At 37.3% G+C, this 20,110-nt stretch overlaps 1 protein-coding gene across 1 annotated transcript in view; it reads left to right on the top strand.

The window, feature by feature from the left end:
- The first annotated feature begins 309 nt into the window (after positions 1 to 309).
- Positions 310 to 20,110, top strand: part of LOC150087525 (CDK5 and ABL1 enzyme substrate 2-like) — a 138,595-nt gene continuing 118,794 nt past the window's right edge. Inside the window, exon 1 of the mRNA XM_090372515.1 lies at positions 310 to 653. Coding sequence (XP_090228641.1) covers positions 310 to 653 — 344 coding nt within the window. The remainder of the gene's footprint in view (positions 654 to 20,110) is intronic.

The raw sequence follows: 20,110 nt of genomic DNA on the forward strand, positions 1-20,110 counted from the left end.
CTTCGTTCATTCTAAATTTATAAAACTATAGACCCGGGCATATGTAATGCAGTTAATATATAATATTTAATATATAATCTTTTCTTGTTATAAATGAAGCCTCAGATTTTCGTTATCTTAATTTAACATAATTGTTATCTAAAATGAATATTTCAAGATCGCTTTTAAATTTAACCTAATAAGCTGGAAAATATTTTTAAAAAATTGAAATTACAGTTTATAAAAAACAAATTTCTCTGTTGGAAAGTTATGCAGGTGGCGCTTCAGAGATTACCGAACGACTGTATAACTGCTGCTAGAACAGAGACAATGGCGACCGTGATGAAACGGCAAAGATCTCGCCGAAGGCTGGCAGCGCTTACTTTCCTGTCCAATATATCACTAGATGGAACACATAGAGACACAAAACTAGGTTTATTCAATCTTAGTTTACAAAATGATCAAGTAAGCCACCATAGCATTCCTGCACATTCTATACAACTGGAAGATAGTGAAAATGTCAACACAACCACGCTTTCCGCAGCGAATACAGCTGCCGTTGACGCTCGTACGACATGCCGGGAAAGCGACCTTAGTTGTCGGACTGCTTTAAGTGACGATGGGCTTGCCGTTCCCCCACAAACCAATGTCTCTGGGCTTAGTCCCAAAAAAAGGTAAGCATTTTATATTCACTTAATAATGGCTGAAAAATTCTGCACTTGCCCTAATTTTTACCTTCGAGAAATGTTTATTCTAATGGTTGCATAATTAAAACTATTTATAATTACTGTTTGTCCAGCAACAGCAATATATATACAGTTTTTATGTGTGTGTGTGTGTGCGTGAGCGCGCGCTGCTATAATCACGCTGCAAGTTTGTTTACAAACCTTATCCTGCTAGTGGAAGTGATGCCCACTGACCCACCTGCACAATTTATCATTTAGTAAAGAATCTTTTCTGCAAAAGTTGTTCCTGCGATAATACAGTGAAAATAATAAAGAAAAAAATAATTTTATGCTAAACTTGAATAAAATTTATAACGATTCTCATTAATACTACGTAATAATAATAATACTTAATAATAATTTTTAAGACATATTACACACGCATAAGATCTTATAAATACTTAATTGTAATTATGATTATACTTGTGTAATAAGATATGGGGGGAAAGGGATGGAGGTGTCTAATAATTATACATTTCAGGGTGAGGCATTGGTATATTTGAGATTCTGTTGTTTGTGGTTTTTATTTAAAAAAAAACCCTCAAATTTCTTGGATGGAAAGTTATGCAGGCACTGCGATTTGGATTCAAGCTGCTTTTCTTATTTATTTTTTGGTTTCAGTTTATTCGAAATTAATGAAAGAAATTTTGTAAATGGTAATAATTTTAAGCGAGTAATAAAATTTAACATTTATTAATCACTATGAAACTTTTTTTTTCTTTTCTTTTTATTATTTGGGTATGTAGTACAGTATTTCAGGGCACTTATAAAAAATTAATTTTTAATATTTAATTTGAATGCATATCAAGTTTTTCCAGTACTTTTTTTTTAATATTTTAAATTTGTTCCTCCATTCTTTTCTGTCCTTCCAGTCTCCATTCTTCAACTCCCTCTTTTCCATAGCCGCCCTCACTTCCTCCATCTATGTGGTTCTAGGTCATCCTCTCCTTTCCCTTCTAGGGGGTGTCCATCCCATTGGTTTTTTAGGTCTTTTTTGTTCTTTTTTGTCAGTGATGTTTATTTGACCATCCATTGCTTTTCTTGTGTATTCCTAACTCTTTCTAATTTAGATCTTCTGGCTGATCTCCAAAAATCCATCTCTAATATTAATAATTAAATATTAATACTAATATTAATATTAACATTAATATTATTTAATCAATGTATGTATACAAGGTGACCTAACGCAGTATATTGCCAGATAAGATTTAAAGTACTGCCTTGCAGTAATTTAAATCTTTAAATATAGGTTTAAAAAATGCAAAACAAATAACTATAGTACTAATTCCTAGCATTTAACAGCACGTATTCTCAAATATCTTTCAATCAAGTAGCATTTTCACCAAATTAAATTAAATTAAATCTATTTCGAATTTAAATTAAATCGTTAATTAATATCAGTAATTTAAATCTAATTTAATTTAAATTTAATTTAATCTAAATTAAATCTAATTTAATTTAAATCTAATTTAATTTAAATTTAATTTAATCTAAATTAAATCTAATTTAATTTAATTATTAAATGAAATACCAAATTAAAGAAATGAGTAATACCCATACAAAGGTCAAAAATAATTCCAATTTAACATTCAGTGGTTATTTTATTTAATCAGTAAACCCCCTTGGAGACATCCTTTTTTTACTTATACCCCTCATTTATATCACTTCGTTGAATTTTTCTGTGAAAAGAATCAAGGAATGGTTAAAAAGCCTATGTCTGCATTTGATCACGTATACCCGGAGTATTAAAAATGCATGAAACTATTTTATCCATTACACTACTGGTTCTACAAGTACTTATAATATCCTTAATTACAGTTAATAATTTGCTCAGACGCATCAATTACTTAATTTCGTATTTTAAAATTAACTCATTAAATTCTGTTAATGTCATAAATCGTAAACTCCATTCCTAGTTGAACTTTTCGAATGATATTAAAGATGGAAAACTGAGGTCGTTATCGTTAATACTTTTGATAATGTATAATATATTATACTTATGTAATCTTTATTGTACAAGGCAATACAATATACTTATCTCCCCCATGGATCAAATGGACGCCATCAGGGATCGTGTAGGGGTCGTTTCCTGCTTTTAATCTCTATTAGTGACATTGAAAGGAGTATAGGAGAGAACTGTCAAAGTTGCTAATGATTTAAAGGCAGGAAGAGTGGTTAACAACAAATACCCTACTTACAAAGGTCCTACAAATGGACCTTTGCAAGTAGGGGACACGTGCATTCCTAGTCGCCTGGCATGCTCAATTTCATAACTGGTTGGCCATACTCCCCAAGTCTTTTTCTCCTGAGACAGTTCTAACTTCTCTCCCCTATCTTATAAGTAACTCTTGGATTTCTCTTCTCCCCCCCCCGAGTACAAAACCTTAATTATACTCCAGTTGCCCTTTTCAGATCATGTGGACAATTAATCTAAGTAAATATGAAGAAACAAAAATCATCTTCCTGAATTTAGTAAAATTTTAGGTGAAAATGGATAGTTTCCCAGCAAACTGATTTAAAGTTTTCCTTTATTTACCTTAGAAAATTTAGTATATTCTAAGGGAAAATAGTCAGGGAAGTTGCAGAACTACACTATACACAACACTGGAAGTTGTTTGCCCAGTTTGCTTCTTGTGGTTTGCTTATTTTAATATGAATAATTTCCCTGAACATTTAATGCGAATTATCAATCGATCTAAAGCCTTGTGGAGATTTTTTTAATTTATAACGTTGACATGAGTTGTTAAAGGAAAGTCTTGTCTGACAAATTTTATTGGATACTATGATGTGGTTACAAAGGAACTGGATGCAAAAAATAATTTTGATATCATTTACTTGGATTTCAGGAAAGCTTTTGACACTGTTGCGCATGGAAGACTACTGTACAAATTGGAGCAGTGTGGCATTAAAGGCAAGTTGCTACAATGGATAAAAGGGTGGTTGAGTGGAAGATGACAGAGAGTGGTAATCAGTGGACGCTGCTCTTCGTGAACTAATGTTATTAGTGCAGTTCCCCAGGGTACGGTGTTGGGCCCGCTGTTGTTTTGTATATTTATCAGTGATATTGATGAAGGTATATCAGGCTTAATGTCCAAGTATGCAGATGATACAAAGGTTGGCCGGGTTGTTAATGACAGTAATGGCAGAGTGCTACTACAACAGGATCTAGAAAAATCGGGCAGATGGGCTGAGAAGCAGCAACTGAAGTTTGACATTGACAAATGCAAAGTAACCCCAGAGAAACATGCCAGCTGTGTGGTACTACACTTAGGGTGGTAGAAAATGAAAAAATACTTGGGAGTAATTGTGCAGTCAGATATGAAGTTTTCCGAGCAGTGTAGACAGGCTGCCAGAGCAGGTCATGGGTTATTGTCATTGATATACAGGAATTTTTCTAGTAGCGAAAAGGAGGTGATTATCCCTTTGTATAAAGCAAGTCAGGCTACGCCTTGAGTACTGCGTACAGGTCTGGAGGCTTCATTTTAGGAAGAATAGAGTTTCTTGAGCGAGTACAGAAAAGGGAAACAAGATTGGTGAGGGAAAGGAAGGGGTCCTCTTGCCAAGAAAGGCTTAAGTTCTGCAAATTGCAGCATCTGGAGACCGGGCACGTGCGAGGTACCCAGTAGTAGTAGTAGTAGTAATAGTAGTGGCATGTGACGCAAGAAAGCAAGTTTATGCAGCATCAGCCAAAAAAAAAAAAAAAATTACAAAACAATTCCCTCTTAATGTTTGTCCAGTTCCTCCTTAAATTTATTTAACCTATCAACTTCCACAACGACAGATGGAAGTTTGTTCCAGCAGTTAACCACCCGCTGGCTAAAGGCAAATTTCCGCACATCTGTCTTACCTCAATTTGAATTTATGACCCTTAGGTTTGTAATCTGAACAAGTGGAAGAATACCATCAGAATTCAGCGTGCTCAACCCATTCAAGGCCTTGTACACCTCAATCAGGTCACTTCGCAGGTGCCTAGTCTCTAGCCTCTGCAATTTGCAGAAATTAAGCATCTCTTGGTAAGCGGATCCCTTCATTCCTCTCACCAATCTTGTTGTCCTTCTCTGTACACGATCAAGCAAATCTACATCCTTCCTAAAATGAGGCCTCCATACCTGTATGCAGTACTCAAGGCGTGGCCTGACCATTGCCTTATACAGAGGGACAATCACCTCCTTTTCCCTCCTAGCAAAATTCCTATATATCATTGACAAAACCCCATGACCTGCCCTGGCTGCCTGTCTGCATTGCTCAGAAAACTTCATATCCGACTGCACAATTATTCCCAGGTCTTTTTCATTTTCTACCACCTTAAGTATAGTACCACACAGTCGGTATTTCTCTGGGGTTACTTCTACTCATACTTCTACTCAGATTACGAACCTCTTCTTCTTCCAGTCACATAGTTCCCTGAGGAGCTGTTTTGGCCACCAAATTCCTCCAACTGCATCGTTCATGTGCTATACGAGCAGCATCGCGAAATGTCACGCCCAAAAGTTCACTGATCCCATCCTGATCCCATTCTCGAGGAAAGTCAGTTGTAGAATAGATGTGCGGAAATTTGCCTTTAGCCAGCGGGTAGTTGATTGCTGAAACAAACTTCCATCCTCGTTGTGGAAGTTGATAGCGTAAATAAATTCAAGGAGAAACTGGACAAACTTTTAGAGGGAATTTAGAGGCGTGAATTTTTTTTTTTTTTTTTTTTTTGCTGATGCTACATAAGTTTATACGCTTTCTTTCTTGCATCAAATGCGTCTACTACTACTACTACATTAATTAGTATCGCAATTAATTAAAGCTTCCATCTCATTTACAGACATGAAAGGAAATTTTTCCTTTATCCATGGAGAATATTTGCTCTACTTTCCATAATTCAATTGGTTTACTATTTTTATATTAACAAATTGCAAATTTTCCAAGAATTTTGAACTTTTTGTGTCATAAAAGTCACTTTTCCAATATCCGAAGTCACTTTTCCAATATCCTTCGGAAAAGTCACTTTTTGACTTTTCACACAATTGGAAAAGTGACTTTTATGACGCCCTCTATCGTTTATAACATGATAACGTTTAATTAATTTTTGAATCGATAAATTATAAATTAGAAACATTTATTTATATTTTATTAATTTATTTTATATTTTTATTTATTAATTTTAACACGTTCACGTATACTTTATTTTGTATATATATTTTAAACTTTGACCTATTTTTAAAATAGCAGAACTGATGATTTGAGCTTGCGATAAGTGATTTGATTATCTAGTTTGATTAATGAAATCTTTTCAGAATATCTGCGTATCTCTACAAGAATTTCTTGTTTCAGTGCGCATCGAAGTAAAATATATTTCATGTGAATTTTGTTTTTATGCTTTTTTTATAATTAGTTTTTTTATTTTTGCGTTCACTCTTTGTACACTATTTAGTGTTTTAAAAAGCGATATGTGGTCACGTGATTTGCACTTAATCTGCGATTATAATCATTGTGATGGATCGAAAGTGGTCATGCATATATCAAGCATTTACGATGAATTATCATATTCACTTATCGACTGCAGGTGTTCACCATTACCACCCGGAAATGAAATCAGAAGATTTTAAACCCTTGTTTTCACTGCGTTGAGTGTGGTGATGCACGTATTGCTATAAAAAATGACCGTGGATTTTAATTAGACCATTCAGGAAGTTACCTTTCTCGAACAAGGGAGTATGTACTGTCTTCCCAGCCAATCACGCGACCTGAATTGGCGGCACGTGCCGAGGAAGGTCGTAGAGGACGGTTAGTCACCTCCAACGTGGCTCGTGTATATCCTAGCCTGCCCAAGGTGTTGAATGAGCTGTAATTTGCTTTCCCCATCCACTCGAACTAAATGCTGTCTGCTGTATTCACTATGGTTAATTTGTCCATTGGCGGTTCTTAGCGTTTGCCGAAGCAGATTATAGCGTCTTAGTTGTTAAATTGAATAAATCACTCCCTCTTCTGGCGCACTCACATTCTTGCTTTCTTTCTTTTCTTTTTAATCAAAATTCCATAATTATTAAATTAACTTAGAATTACCGACACCTGTGCGTAATTCTAAATGTGCAAACGTCTCCTCAATTTTCAAATTCGAATCTGGATGGCCTTCAAAAATATTAACATTTCTAATTTCTTATTGCGAAAGTGGCTTCACAACATCAATATAATTAATATCTAGAACTTGGCGTGCAGATTAATATTTAGAATTTCTCAGCGATGAGCACAAACGCCTTTTCATTGTATAAGCTGGAAATTGTGTCATCGGTGGAAAGTTGCTATCTTAGATTTTAGCCAATGGGGTTGGTGAAATCTTAGTAGGTCAGGATCGAATGAGACTCCATACGACTCATTATGTTCTGTATTATTATCAATGATAATTTTTTGATGCCAAATAAGCTCGGGTTTGTTAGATGCCATCTAATAAAAAGGCGAGGTGTCCCTCGCCTTGTTATTAGATGGAAATATCTGTGATAAGAGTTACAGGTAATATGGTATTGGCTTCCTTTGTTTTTAAAACAGCTTGTATTCTATGTGGAATAGATTCAAATAAATTTTGAACTGTCTTAAGAGGAATTTTGGACCATCCTCCAAGGAGGAACGGTTTCAAGCTCTTTGGGTGATGAAGGCGGTGGAAATTTGCTTCTCATTCTCCTCTCAAATTATGCCCATAGTGGCTCAATAACGGTTTATGTCTGGTGATTGTGCAGGCCATGGGAGATGCTTCGCCTCAGTTTTATGCTCTCAAACCAAGACTGGACACATCTGGCTGTGTTGGAGCATTACCATCTTGAAACATTGCATCATTTATGGGAAACAGTGTCCGTACCATGGGAGGAAACTGGTAACTCAGAACAGTGCGATCAGTGAATATAATTCATCCGTTCAGGAGTATTGAATACAAAGATATCGCTTCGAAACTATTGTTGACCCTTCTCCATGTTTGAAGGTTGGCACAAGATAGTCAAGATGATGCGCTTCCTTTGGTGTTCGCCAAACGTAAAACCCTCCTTGGAAGAGGTGTAAATGATGATTCGCGTGAAAATATGACATATTTCCAATAATCAGATGTCCAGTTTTTGTGCTCCTTACACCACTGCATCCTCTTTCTAGCATTATTTCCAAGGCATCTCGGTAACGAGATGCCTTGGCAATAGCGGCTCTTCCATGAATTTCAGCAATATAAAGTTCTTGCCGAACTGTTTTGCAGAAATTGGGTTGTCGAGACTAACATTAAGTTCTGAAGTTATTTTTGAGCAGTAGTTTTATGTTTTCGAACTGCAATCCTTTTCATCCGGTGGTCTTTTTTACTCAGCGTAGATTTTCTGCCACAATTCGTCCTATCATATTTTGTTTTTCCATACTTGGTCAATGCAGACTTCGCTTTCGATAGTGTTTAACTCTGAATCATTAAACGAATCAGCAGTTTTAGTCACCGATGCCCCTGCTAAACATGCACCAACAACTTGTCCTATTTGGAATTCAGATAGGACGGTCATTTTCTTAATGTACTTTTTATATCAACTCTAAATAAACAGCTTCTATCAACTTTTCTTCACAGTACTACCTGCAAGAAACAAATAAAAAAAAAAATCAATGCAGGTTCATAAATACGTCCGCCCATTACAGAAACTAAACTGCTATTTTAAGAGGCCACTGGTGCCAGCCTTCCTCATTATTGATATCCTCCAATCCAGTCTAAAAAACAATCGGTGGCTTGGATCCTTGAATGTCTGTCTTCGAACATCCCCATAAACATTTATTATTTTCATAAATAGGTGTTTTTCCTGGGAAAGACTGATTGATTTCATTTTTAAGACACCAGGACAAATTACAGAGAAAGACTCCAGTTTTCAAATGTAAGTGTGGAAACCAGGCATTGGGGGACGTGTTCAGGTGGAGGAAGACTATCGCAAACTAGATATAAGGGTCACTGGAGAGCTTCCAGTTATTACCTTGGATAATGTGTATTATATCCATAAATTGCGTTTATTTTCTGGTCGGTTTGTCTGTGTTGCTGGACGAATAACCGAGTTTCTGGAACGGAAACTTTGCAATCCACGCCTGAGACTGACTACCTCAGCCACAAAGTTAAAAAAAAAAAAAAAAAAAGCCCATAAAAGTTTCCCGTGTCATTTATGGGATTCGAACCTGGGTTTATTCCATTCGATGTGAAGCAGAAGGTGATTATAATCACTGTGATGGCCGCGCAGACGATCTAAATGAAATAGACATTGATGAGGAATATTGTTGTCAAATTTCGCGAGATAGTATCTAATTCGGTATTAGAAGCGTTCTGTTTTTAGAATTTCTGCCAAGTCAGCTAAGGCCATGAGGTGTCACTAATTGTGCGTATAAATTGCATGTATCCTAGGGTCATTTCCTCTGTTTCGTGGGATACAAAATAAAATAAATAAAATATGAATTCCTTGTAGACTGGCTAACCCGAATAGGCACAATACAATCGGGCCCAAGATTTAAACCGTCAAACCAGGCAAAGAGGAATCCTCCTTGCCGTTCTTTTTCCCTAACATTTCTTGCATCCGGGCTCTGAACTTTAAGACCGGCCGTGACTAACTGGAAGTATTATATAATTGTACTTCCAGTTATTACCTTGGATAATGACAACATCTAATGGTCACTTTGAAGTGGATAAAAACTGAGTCAGATTTAATTAACAGTAAATTAACCTGATTAATCATCAAATGGAATAAGCAGAAAAATCTGTTTAGGCATGAGTTCGCTACTATTGTTGTTCACTAAGATTATGAAAAGACGTGAACGAAAAAAGTTGAGATTCTTAAATACGAAAAGAAAAAAAATTAATTTTACATTGTATTAATCATTCAAATTGACTTAGAGCATAATACTCTCCAGCAATTTCACTTGCATATGTCTTTTGGAGAAGATCCAGATGCTTTCTATTTATTTCTTTTTCTTTGATCGAAGAAATTTGTGCTTGATGACTCCAGATTCGGAACGTTAAGTTACCACCATTTAAAAAAGAAAAAAGAAAAAAAGAACACTGTGTTTAATATGGCATGAAGTTGGACATATCAGATAACGCTTTCTTACCTTCTAGCTATATAAATACTTAAGTTCGTGAAGATCTTATTCCCAGAGACAGACCTACGTTTCTGCACTTCTGTTCCACACCATTGTGCAATTTTTTTTGTCCAACGGTCGTTCTATAGCCACCTGCTCTACCTTTGCTTTCCGCTCGTAAATCTTAAGACGTGCTTCTCGTTTCTACGGCAACGCGGAATGTACCACTGCTTCGTGCTCTTAGACAGGGCATCCTTAGACGCTGATAAAGCCATGTGATGGTACGGAGTGTTTGGCACGTGTGAGCTAGCCGTACTTTGCTTATGCGATCGTCCAGTTACGTGCAAGGTCTAAATGCTGAGTTTTACCCTGAAATTTAATACATTTAGAAGGCTATTTTTAGCCTTAGGCCTTTCCCCTTCCTATATACTAGCATTACACAATGTCTAGATGGTGGAGTGTTTTTATAAATATCTTTTTGTGAATGGATTGCGAAATAGTGAATAAAAATAGTGTAATCTGATGATATGGTATTTAATCCGTCATAATTGATGTAATGAATAGAAACCTTGTAAGGATCAATTATCGCACTTGTGCGCAGACTTGTCTGATTTTTTTTTTTTTTTTCAATTTTATATTTGGTATACGCTGTTTGATTTCTTAATTAAAAGTTTTAGTATCATAAAATATTAATTTTCATAGACGCATCTGGGAGGGAGGGACAAGATATGTTAGCCTCTTGATCTGTATAGCATTTCTTCCTACACTGGTGTGCAAAACTTAAGGACCAACAATATTTCTAAAGGTTACAACCACAAAATCAAACGAAACAGCCTGTGGCATAACTGTGGCCGTTCAGTAGAAAGCTGGTGCACATGCAAAAATTTGAATCGTGATGAGAGGGCTCACATAAACAGATAAAAGCAGCAGTTCATCAGTTATGTGCAAATTACCGAATGGTCAGCACGATTGTCGGGAATTGCATGTGAAGGAATGTCGTTCCAGAAAACGAGTAGAAGAGGAAGAGTTGGTTCTATGAGGTTGGAGTTGGACAGTCAGTGAATGCTGACTGATTGCGGCACGTGTTTGGAAGTGAGAGGTGAGAATGACAGAAGCAAATTCAGAAGAACAGTGCCCATGGAAGTATCTATAGAAAAAGCATGCAACAAAAACAGAACGTCTATGAGACAGTGAGTACAGTGGCTTTGTAGGAGATGGGTCATTAATTAATGACTGCCCTCTTTTGAATGGGTTCAGAAGTTTGCGAGAAGTTTTGGGAGCACCATTCCAGAAGTGGGAATAATATGCCAAGATAAAGACTTTGTAAGAGATTTAAATCAGTATCCAATGTCCATCAAAAGTGATACTCAGATGACCATAAGAGCAGCAGACTCTTTTTTTTAAAGGAGTTTTTCATACTGAGTTTTAGAAGGATTGAAGTTACCTAAGTTTTTCTTTTTTCTGTTACATTTAAGAATTGCATGTAGCTCGGCATTTAAGGAATTGGTGGTGGATATTCGAGAAGTTGGGGCTGTTTATACAGGGAAGAGTTTCTCAAACTGAAAGGTGGAATGTAGTGTGTTATCAGCAAAACTATAGATAGGATTTACAATCAGTGAAATAAAACCGAGAGAGAGAGAGAGAGAGAGAGAGAGAGAGAGAGAGAGAGAGAGAGATCCAATTGCAATAAACAGTCAGCAATCCCTAAGATGGAAGCTAATTTAGTAAACCTTAATGCAAAACACGATCAAAAGCCGTAGAAACGCCAAGAGCAACTGCTTGAGTTCTTTTCCATCAAATTTGCCGAAAGATGAGTAATTTAAGCCAGTATTTCACCAATGCATCGACACTGATAGAGGATTTCGAAATAGTTTAAGATTTGGTGGTTGATGGATTTCTCCATTACTTTAAAAAGAGTAGAAGTGCAATTGTACGGAAGAGATTTGTCATTCTTTTTGAAAACTGGTTGGATATCAGAAAACTTCCAAGCAGTAAGAAAAACACCAGTGGAATCAGAAAGTATAATAAGACGTCACAGAACAGGGTTAAGCTCTGGAGAACAAATGGAGCAGTGCCATCAGGACCTGCAACTTTCTTGGCATGAAGATTTTTCAAAATACTTTTAAGATCCTTTGGCCAGAAGGACACAGAACGAATTGAGTAGAAGTCAAGAACAATATGATGTTCGTGCCTTCTAGTTTTGTTGTGTCAGACTTCATATGCTACTGAGCTAACAGGGATCTGCAAAGATCACCCTTCCTTAAACCATTTACACATGTTTTCGTCATCAACGAAAGCTTTCTTAAGGTTTTTCTGTTATCTGCAATTAATTATCCATATCTGGAATCTACTTGATTATATTCAGAAGGTAGTACTGAAATTATTTAATGAACTTTTTCTCTGATGCGGTGAGTGCATAGCATCAAATTACGCCCTCTTTCCTTGTGAGGTGATTCAAAAGGGGTTTGTTGATAAGGGGATGAGTGGTGGTTATGTGTATGTGATGATGAACATATATAATCTTTAATAACTGTGTACACAGATCTAGTATATCACGACGTTACTACTTTCAGCTTTAAAAACCGGAACTACAAAAGCTAGAAGTGTAATAATTTTCTAATCTGCTATAAGAGTGATCCAAGCTGGTTATAGCTGGTTTTGTAAATCTATATTTTTTTTCTTTGTTGCTTAACTTTTGAGTATTAGTTTATTTGCAGTGTTCCGATATCAGGTAACATTGAAATTTTTTTCTGCTAACTCCATATTGTATGATTTCTCAGAGGTTTATTTATTTAAAATTTCGTTCCTTGATTAATTCACAGGGAACACAGAAGCTACTGTTCCTTGTACATGTTAATAAAAACAACATTCTTAAAGCGTGTAGTTGAAATAGGTTGTAGTACAACTTCATTCAGAGCTACTCTGAAATGTCGTTGTTCCAGTTGGCGTAATTGCTATTGCGTAACAGCATGTGAGATTAAAGTGATAACCAACATGCAGAGTTCGTGGTCGAAAATTCCCTTAAATCTCCTCCAGAGAAACAGGTACCTATCGTATTAGGGTTACCTGAGAACAACCTCACCCCCCATGTGTGTCATGTCCATAATTTTTGTGTCCTCTGTTCGGTTTGCTATTTTGCTGGATGAAAAACCAAGTTTCCGTAAGGGAGGGAACCTTGCTATCCACGCCTGAAACCGACTAACTCAGTTACGGTGTGAAAAAAAAAAAAACTCATAAAGTTCCTCGCTTTATTGATGGGATTAGAACCTGGTCCTTTTCCATCCAGTGTGGAAAGGACAGCGATTTATCACTGTGCTACCGCGCGGACTACAGAGAAACGAACAGTAAATTTTTAACCAAAGGTGTTGGAATTAGATTATCGAACTTTAGAGAAGCCAGTTCAACTAGTAGGTACGCTAAAAAAGATCTACGGAGTTAAACTTGATTCAGTAATTAATCCATCCTTTTAACTAGTTGGGATAATTTTTCAACTTGTTAAGGAATTCAGTTCCTTGTTTAAGAGTCAGTTTCTAAAAAGGGTGACAAATCCCTCTCATCCATTATCATATTGTTGCACTTAGTTCTTCTTCTTCTAAAGTAATACAGAAACCATCATCCACCAACTTCTAAACTATCTAGAAATCTTCCATCTGATCAATGATCGCCAGAATGGATTCCGTCAGTGTAGATCCACTGGTGATGTACTGGGTTATATTACCTATCTATGAACAAATTCAACGGAAAAGTTTGGTGAAACTTAAGCGTTTGCTCTTGACATTTCAAAGGCTTTTGATCATGTTTGGCATAAAGGTTTTCTAAATAAGCTTGGTCTAAAAAATAAGGTCAATTCAGATCAGTTGTTTTCCAACTGAACTGAATTGACCTTTATAATTCCTGCTCTCTCTCTCTCTCTCTCTCTCTCTCTCTCTCTCTCTCTCTCTCTCTCTCTCTCTCTCTCTTCCAAACCACTCCGAACACGTGCCGACCAGACAGCATCCTTTTACTGTCCAACTTCAAACTTAGACATGGTGTGCCTAACATTATGCACTCTATGTACAACTTCAAACTTATAGAACCAACTTTTCTTCTTTATTTATTCCATCAGCTTCCATTTTCTGGAACAACCTGCCTTCATATGTATTTCCTGAAAATTGCAATCTGCAGAAAACTCAAGTCTAAAATTAACAAGAGTCTTCTTTCATCTTCTCAACCTTCAACCCACGCACGTTATTAAATACTATAGATTATGATACTTTTCGTGCTGGGAGTTTTCATTAAAAATAAATAAAAATAGAATACTCACAAATGTTTTCTGAAACAAAACTGGATTTCTTTTTTTAAGCTGAGAATGAAACCATGCTGTTGTTAACAGAGTTGTAGAAACTAATATCTCCACTCCTCTGAATTCGCACAATCCGCTGTAACAGTAATGTTGCTGATAATGATCACCCACGGTCGCCGATCAATAGCGGTAGTGATTATCCGATAAGGGACAGTCTAGTTAGCACCACAGGAATGTTCACAAACAGAAATGTTCAGGAGATAGCAAGATCTGATACGAAATGATTTATTACGCCTTGTTGTACTGTGTAGACGAGGGTAGATTCTTTGATACATCCGTGTGCGTGTGGGAGAAAGTGCAGTGTCTGTTGAGAGCAGTTATATTTAAACTGATTTAAACCATGGGGGAGGGAAAGAGAAAGATATAAACAGTGTGTGCTCCTAAAGGTTCCCCAATTACTAATTTTCTTCCTTTTTACATTTTGGTATGTTCTCTAAAATTAGAATCAAAATTAACTACGGCTGTGAACAAATCCATAAATCGTCGTTGTGTATTTGTAGAATACAGATAAACATTTCAGACTGCAAGCGTACATGGCTGGTCTTTCCAATGATTTTACTAAATATCTTGGTATCTTGCATCAATGTTTTGTTTTTCTTAGTGTAGGATGTGATTACCATCATCATCATCATTCTAAGGGCCAAGCACTGTCGCCATAGAGATCTTTTTTCTCCACTCAACCCGAATTTGGGCTTTTTGTTCATTCTTGAGAGTCGGAGTACGTCATCAAGTGGTGCAATTCTTTGTCGTCCTCTGCTTCTTTTCCCTTCAAGCTATCCTTCTAGTATGTTTACTATCCAATCATTGTGTCTCCAGAGATGTCCTAGCCTAGGAACTGCATCTTCCTCTTTATTATGGTTTTCTTGATTGTTCTTTGTTCCTCAGCTACTCTGAGGACTTCTTCATTCGTCTTTTTGTATCTCCAGTTGATTTTCATCAATGTTCTCCAGCAAAACATCTCAGAGGTTTACCATAGGAAGTTAAAAATAATGAATACATACATTGCGGAGCAGCCAAAAAAACTCGTTGGTAAAATGAATTAGTTGGAAATCTGTGGTCACAACCGACATTAAAACTGTTCTTACGAAGTATGGAAATAAAATAGCGGAATAACCATTTTATCACCAACTTTCAGTTGTTATGGTCTCTTCAAAGAGAGATGCAGATCAAAGCGACCAATGTCATGAACTTTGTATCGCACTACATTATATTGGCCAAAGTATTCGGACCCCTTATGATTTGGAAATAATGAACCATACCAACAATCCACGCTACAAGTAAGCAAATGAAATATACCAAGTGGGTGAAGGCGTCCAGCTTAGCGGTTTATAGCCCTCGTAAGTAGCAAAGCGATCACAGACGAGTGTTCCATGGAGAAAAACGACGGTACCTTGAATTTGACGTCCAGCAAACAACCCACCAAACGATACACGCAGTTACAGTGTACTGATGCCTCATAGCCTTAGTTGTATTGGTTTTTAACACAACCGAACTACCAATTTCATCTACACCGAAATATTGATCGAAGCGAATACACAAATTTAAATTGAAAGCACAGCTTTCTTATCATATCTCACTGTTTGGATTTTATGTAAATGTACCAAGTACATCTAGATGAAGGCTATTTTTGAAAGCTTCTCTTTATTGGAGAAAGTCTTTCATGGCTGTTACTGCTAAATCTAGCGAAAAGTGTCGTGAGTCTTATTTGCTTCTCTTGGTTTTTTTTGGCACTAGTTATATTCAGTGACGTAATAGAGGTGTGTCTTTGGCAGAGTTAAACTGCAATTACCCTTTCGTTTGTTCTAATGGCGATGTTTTTTTTTTTTTTTTTTTGGGTGAAGTGGATGAAGATATGTTTTTATTAGCTCCTCTGAATTATGCACAAGAAAAGGCTGACATTTCTGGCATGGTTTCTGATTGATATCTGGCTGAAAATTAATCGCATTTTAAAGCAAGTTATAAGATTTGCCAAGATATTTATAAGCTATCAATGTGGTGAACGTCACTGGGTCCTTCGTGATACACTGTTCTTTTGAAGATCCTGAGGATCTTCATATTTTTGAGTTAACATGAACCAACATTCCTTTGATACTTTTGAGATCTCGTTGAGTTCATGCTAACGAATCCAGGCTGTCCTGAGGGCTAATGATGCACCTACTCGCTTTCATGTCGATTTATCTAATATAGTAGCCACTTAGTGTATATTAAATATTTGATCTTGTTACTTAGAACTTTAACGGATATCATGTGCAGCGTTTTGTGCCGATGGTGTTCCATCCATTTGGACTGCCAAAGGAATACAAATATACAACAGAAATATTTCTTTTCTGCATAAGAAAAGTTTTGTTGGAAGGATATCGGACGGCAACTTGAAGTCTGTATTATATCAGGAAGAACCTGACGACCTCTACATCTTCTTGGCTCGCCTCCAACGGCTCTCCGCCGCTGACAATTATCCAGATGGTATCTTCTTACCAGTACAATCCTGTAAAAGAACGCCAATCAGATACTTTCTCTCCCCAAGCAAGAAGAAAATTAAAACTACCACCTAAGCCTATTTCTAGAGGAGGCGTGAAATTTAATGTTGCAGATTATTTAACGATGCAATGCAAGTCATGTAATGAGTTGCGAATGTTCTCGGGGCATTTTGTACTTTTCTAAAATTAAAAACTGTTACGAAAGAATCATTTATTCTGCATATACAGGGTGTCTCAAAAATACATGGCATAACTTTAGGAATGAGTTCCTCATATGCAGACAATAAAAATATTTTATATCAACATAGTTCCAGAAATGCTTGGTTTCCGAGTTTTGAAGGTCTGTCTATGACTCTTAACTGTTCACATTACCTTATAGTAATTGTTCAAAATGTCCACCTTCTGCCTGAATACAGGCCTCACATCGACGTCTCATGGACTCGCGAAGACGGTACCAAATTCCTGACATGTTTCGTATTGTCTCATAACCTGCCACAATTCGATTGCGGAGAGTTTCCACATCGGCTACTGGAGTCGAATACACCAATGACTTTAAATGGCTCCACAAGAAGAAATCTAGTGAGTTTAAATCAGTGAGCGTGGAGGCCAGGCAGTTGGTTCACCGACCAGGAAACCTTCGATTCAGGTAATTGCGGTCTAGGTGGCTGAAATGTGCGGGAGCGCCATCGTGCATGAAGTGTGCTTGTTGACGAATGATCAGTGGCGTGTCGTCCAAGAAATCAGGCATGTTGTTTTCCAGAAAGTTTCTGTACGCCTGACATGTGAGTTTGTTTGGAAGTACATGGGGCCCAAATAATTTATCACCAAAAACATCCGCCCAGATGTTGAGACTGAACCGCTGTTGGTGATGTGATGGAAGAATTGCATGTGGGTTTTCGTCAGCCCATACATGCTGATTGTGAAAGTTTTAGATTCTGTCTCGTGTGAACTGTGCTTCATCTGTGAATATCACTAAGGCAGGAAAGTGAGGAGTTGTACCACACTGCTGCAAGAACCACTGGCAGAACATTACTCGCGCAGGGTAATCTGCTAGTGACAATGCCTGTATCCGTTTCAGATGGTAAGGATACAGTTGGTGTTCTCGCAACACTCTCCAAATAGTCGAACGTTGAAAAGCCAGTTGCATTGCTATTCTGCGTGTGCTGATTCCAGGAGTGGCATGCACAACATCCAAAATATCCTTCTCTACTTCAGGAGTCGTAGATCTTGGTCGTCCTCTGTCGGCAGCACGAGGTGTAAAGGTCCCATGTTCACAAAGGCGGCGATGGATACCTTCAAACGTTTTCCTGTCTGGACATCTTCGTTCTGGGAACCTTTCGTGGTACAAACGACGAGCCTCCAGAGCATTGCCGTCCGCCAAACCGTACATAAAGTGCATATCCGCTTGCTCCTGATTTGAGTACATGGTCGGAATGAAAAACCACCAGATTCTGTCAGTACTAGTAATGAAGGAAATCACCTACGGGAGATAAGACGTTCCGGTTAATAACTCGGGAACCAAGCATTTCCGGAACTATGTTGATATAAAATATTTTTATTGTCTACATATGAGGAACTCATTCCTGAAGTTATGCCGTGTATTTTTGAGACACCTATATTGATGACCATTTTATTATTATAAATATACACTGCTTGAAAAATTAACAGAACACTTAGAAAACGTGGTGTAACTCGTGCAGCTTGCGATGAAGCTGGACAAAATTTGGTACGGTGGTGTATCATAGAATAACGATGAAATGATGTGACAGCCAGACACTTCGGACTGGTGTAAGGGACATTTATAGGGGTTATATAAAAATTACCAAAAACGTCACATTACAGAAGTTAATACAAGATGCCCGTCATCAGTACGGATATGATCCCCTATAAGATTCTGTGGCAACAAATACCATTCTTCCACCTTAGCCCACCAAGTGACTGAGGAGTTAGCTGTCGGCGTGCAATGCCACGCCCAAGGGCCTCCCACACGTTTGATCAGATTTAAGTCTGGTGATCATGCTGGCGACGACAGTTGGATATTTTCACCCTAAATTCTATGCTACTATCTTCAATTTCAAGATATTCCTCCACCACTTGAACTCTATGTGCAGTGGCGTTGATTAAAGAGCCAACCGCACCCCTAAAAAGCCGCACATAGGGTTCGAGGAGTTGTTCTTGGTACTTCTGCGTAGTTGCAGCAGTCTGTACGTGTAGCACAGTGGCATTGTCAATGTCTTTCCCACACCAGGTGGAAAATGTCCGGATTCGAATCCCATCGATGATGGGAGGAACTTTTATGGTCTTTTTGGTTTTTCGTCCAGCAAATAGGCAAATCGATCAGAGAGCATATGCAATTCACGAACATAACACAGTTTAGAATTTGTAGGTTAAAACGGGACTCATCAGAGAACAGAACTGTACCAAATTTTGTCCCGCTTCATCAAGCTGCACGAGTTACACCACGTTTTCTAGGTTCCGTTAATTTTGTCGCGCAGTGCATATCAACTTGCATGGAGGAATTCTGAGTTCCAAGAGATGCTTTTTCTTTTCAGACAGCTGTCTAAGATGATTCTTTTTTACTTTTTATGAGGCTTGTTAGTGGAATGACGAATTAGCTAGATATTTAGACTCTTTGTAACTATATCGTAAACAGCTGTAAACTTCACTTCTTTGGATAACATTCCATGGTTAAAGCGATAAACCTATCTGGGCATACATCGTCCAGTCACACTTCATTCAGAAAATTTGTGGATTTATGGATCATCCTAACATTGATATGAGACATACAAGAGAGATGAAGACTGTACAAGCAAGGATAATATCTCCGGCTTCTTCCTCTTCCCCTTTTTTTCTTTCTCTTTTATCCGTTCTCAAAAGATGTTCAGTTTTGGCCAGTGGCGTTGAATTTTTTCTCGATGCACCTACTTCATTTTCTTTTCTTTAATGCTTACGTCAGATACTTGCATACCTTCCGTAGGTAATGTGACTAAATCCATCTTCACGTCCCGGGAAAGAAATGAAATTCTCCTCGCACGTAAATCTTAATTTGGTTCCTGTGACGCGCCGTTCAACTTGGCTTGTTCATTCAAATTTTAATTGCTTCTTTTGTCGTCAGCATGGTGCTAGCCACCTGCAAACCCAAAATAGTCTGCTCTAGACATTGTTAGAAAAAGGCGGCCAAAAGGGGGCGAATATGAATCTACCCCCTTCAGTTTTTGCCTTAGGACAAGATTAAAGAGAGAGAGAGAGAGAGAGAGAGAGAGAGAGAGAGAGAGAGAGAGCAGAACTAGAATGTGATAGGTCTTTTAACATTTCCAAAAGCTTCAAAAAAGGTCGTATTCTGTTTTTGAGTGTTCTTTTATTTATTAATAAATAAATAAAATAAAAATTAGATTTTTGTTTATACTACAGGACAACAACATAATTTCAGAATTCTTTTGTCTTTTAATCATTTAAAGCAGGAGCTGGCAAATGGTAGATTGCCATTGACCGGTCGATCTCGAAGCATATTTTGGACGATCGCAGTGCGTGGA

Source organism: Mastigoproctus giganteus, chromosome 4, assembly GCF_048544385.1.
Source record: "Mastigoproctus giganteus isolate SK-2022 chromosome 4, ASM4854438v1, whole genome shotgun sequence".
Lineage (NCBI taxonomy): Eukaryota > Metazoa > Arthropoda > Arachnida > Uropygi > Thelyphonidae > Mastigoproctus > Mastigoproctus giganteus.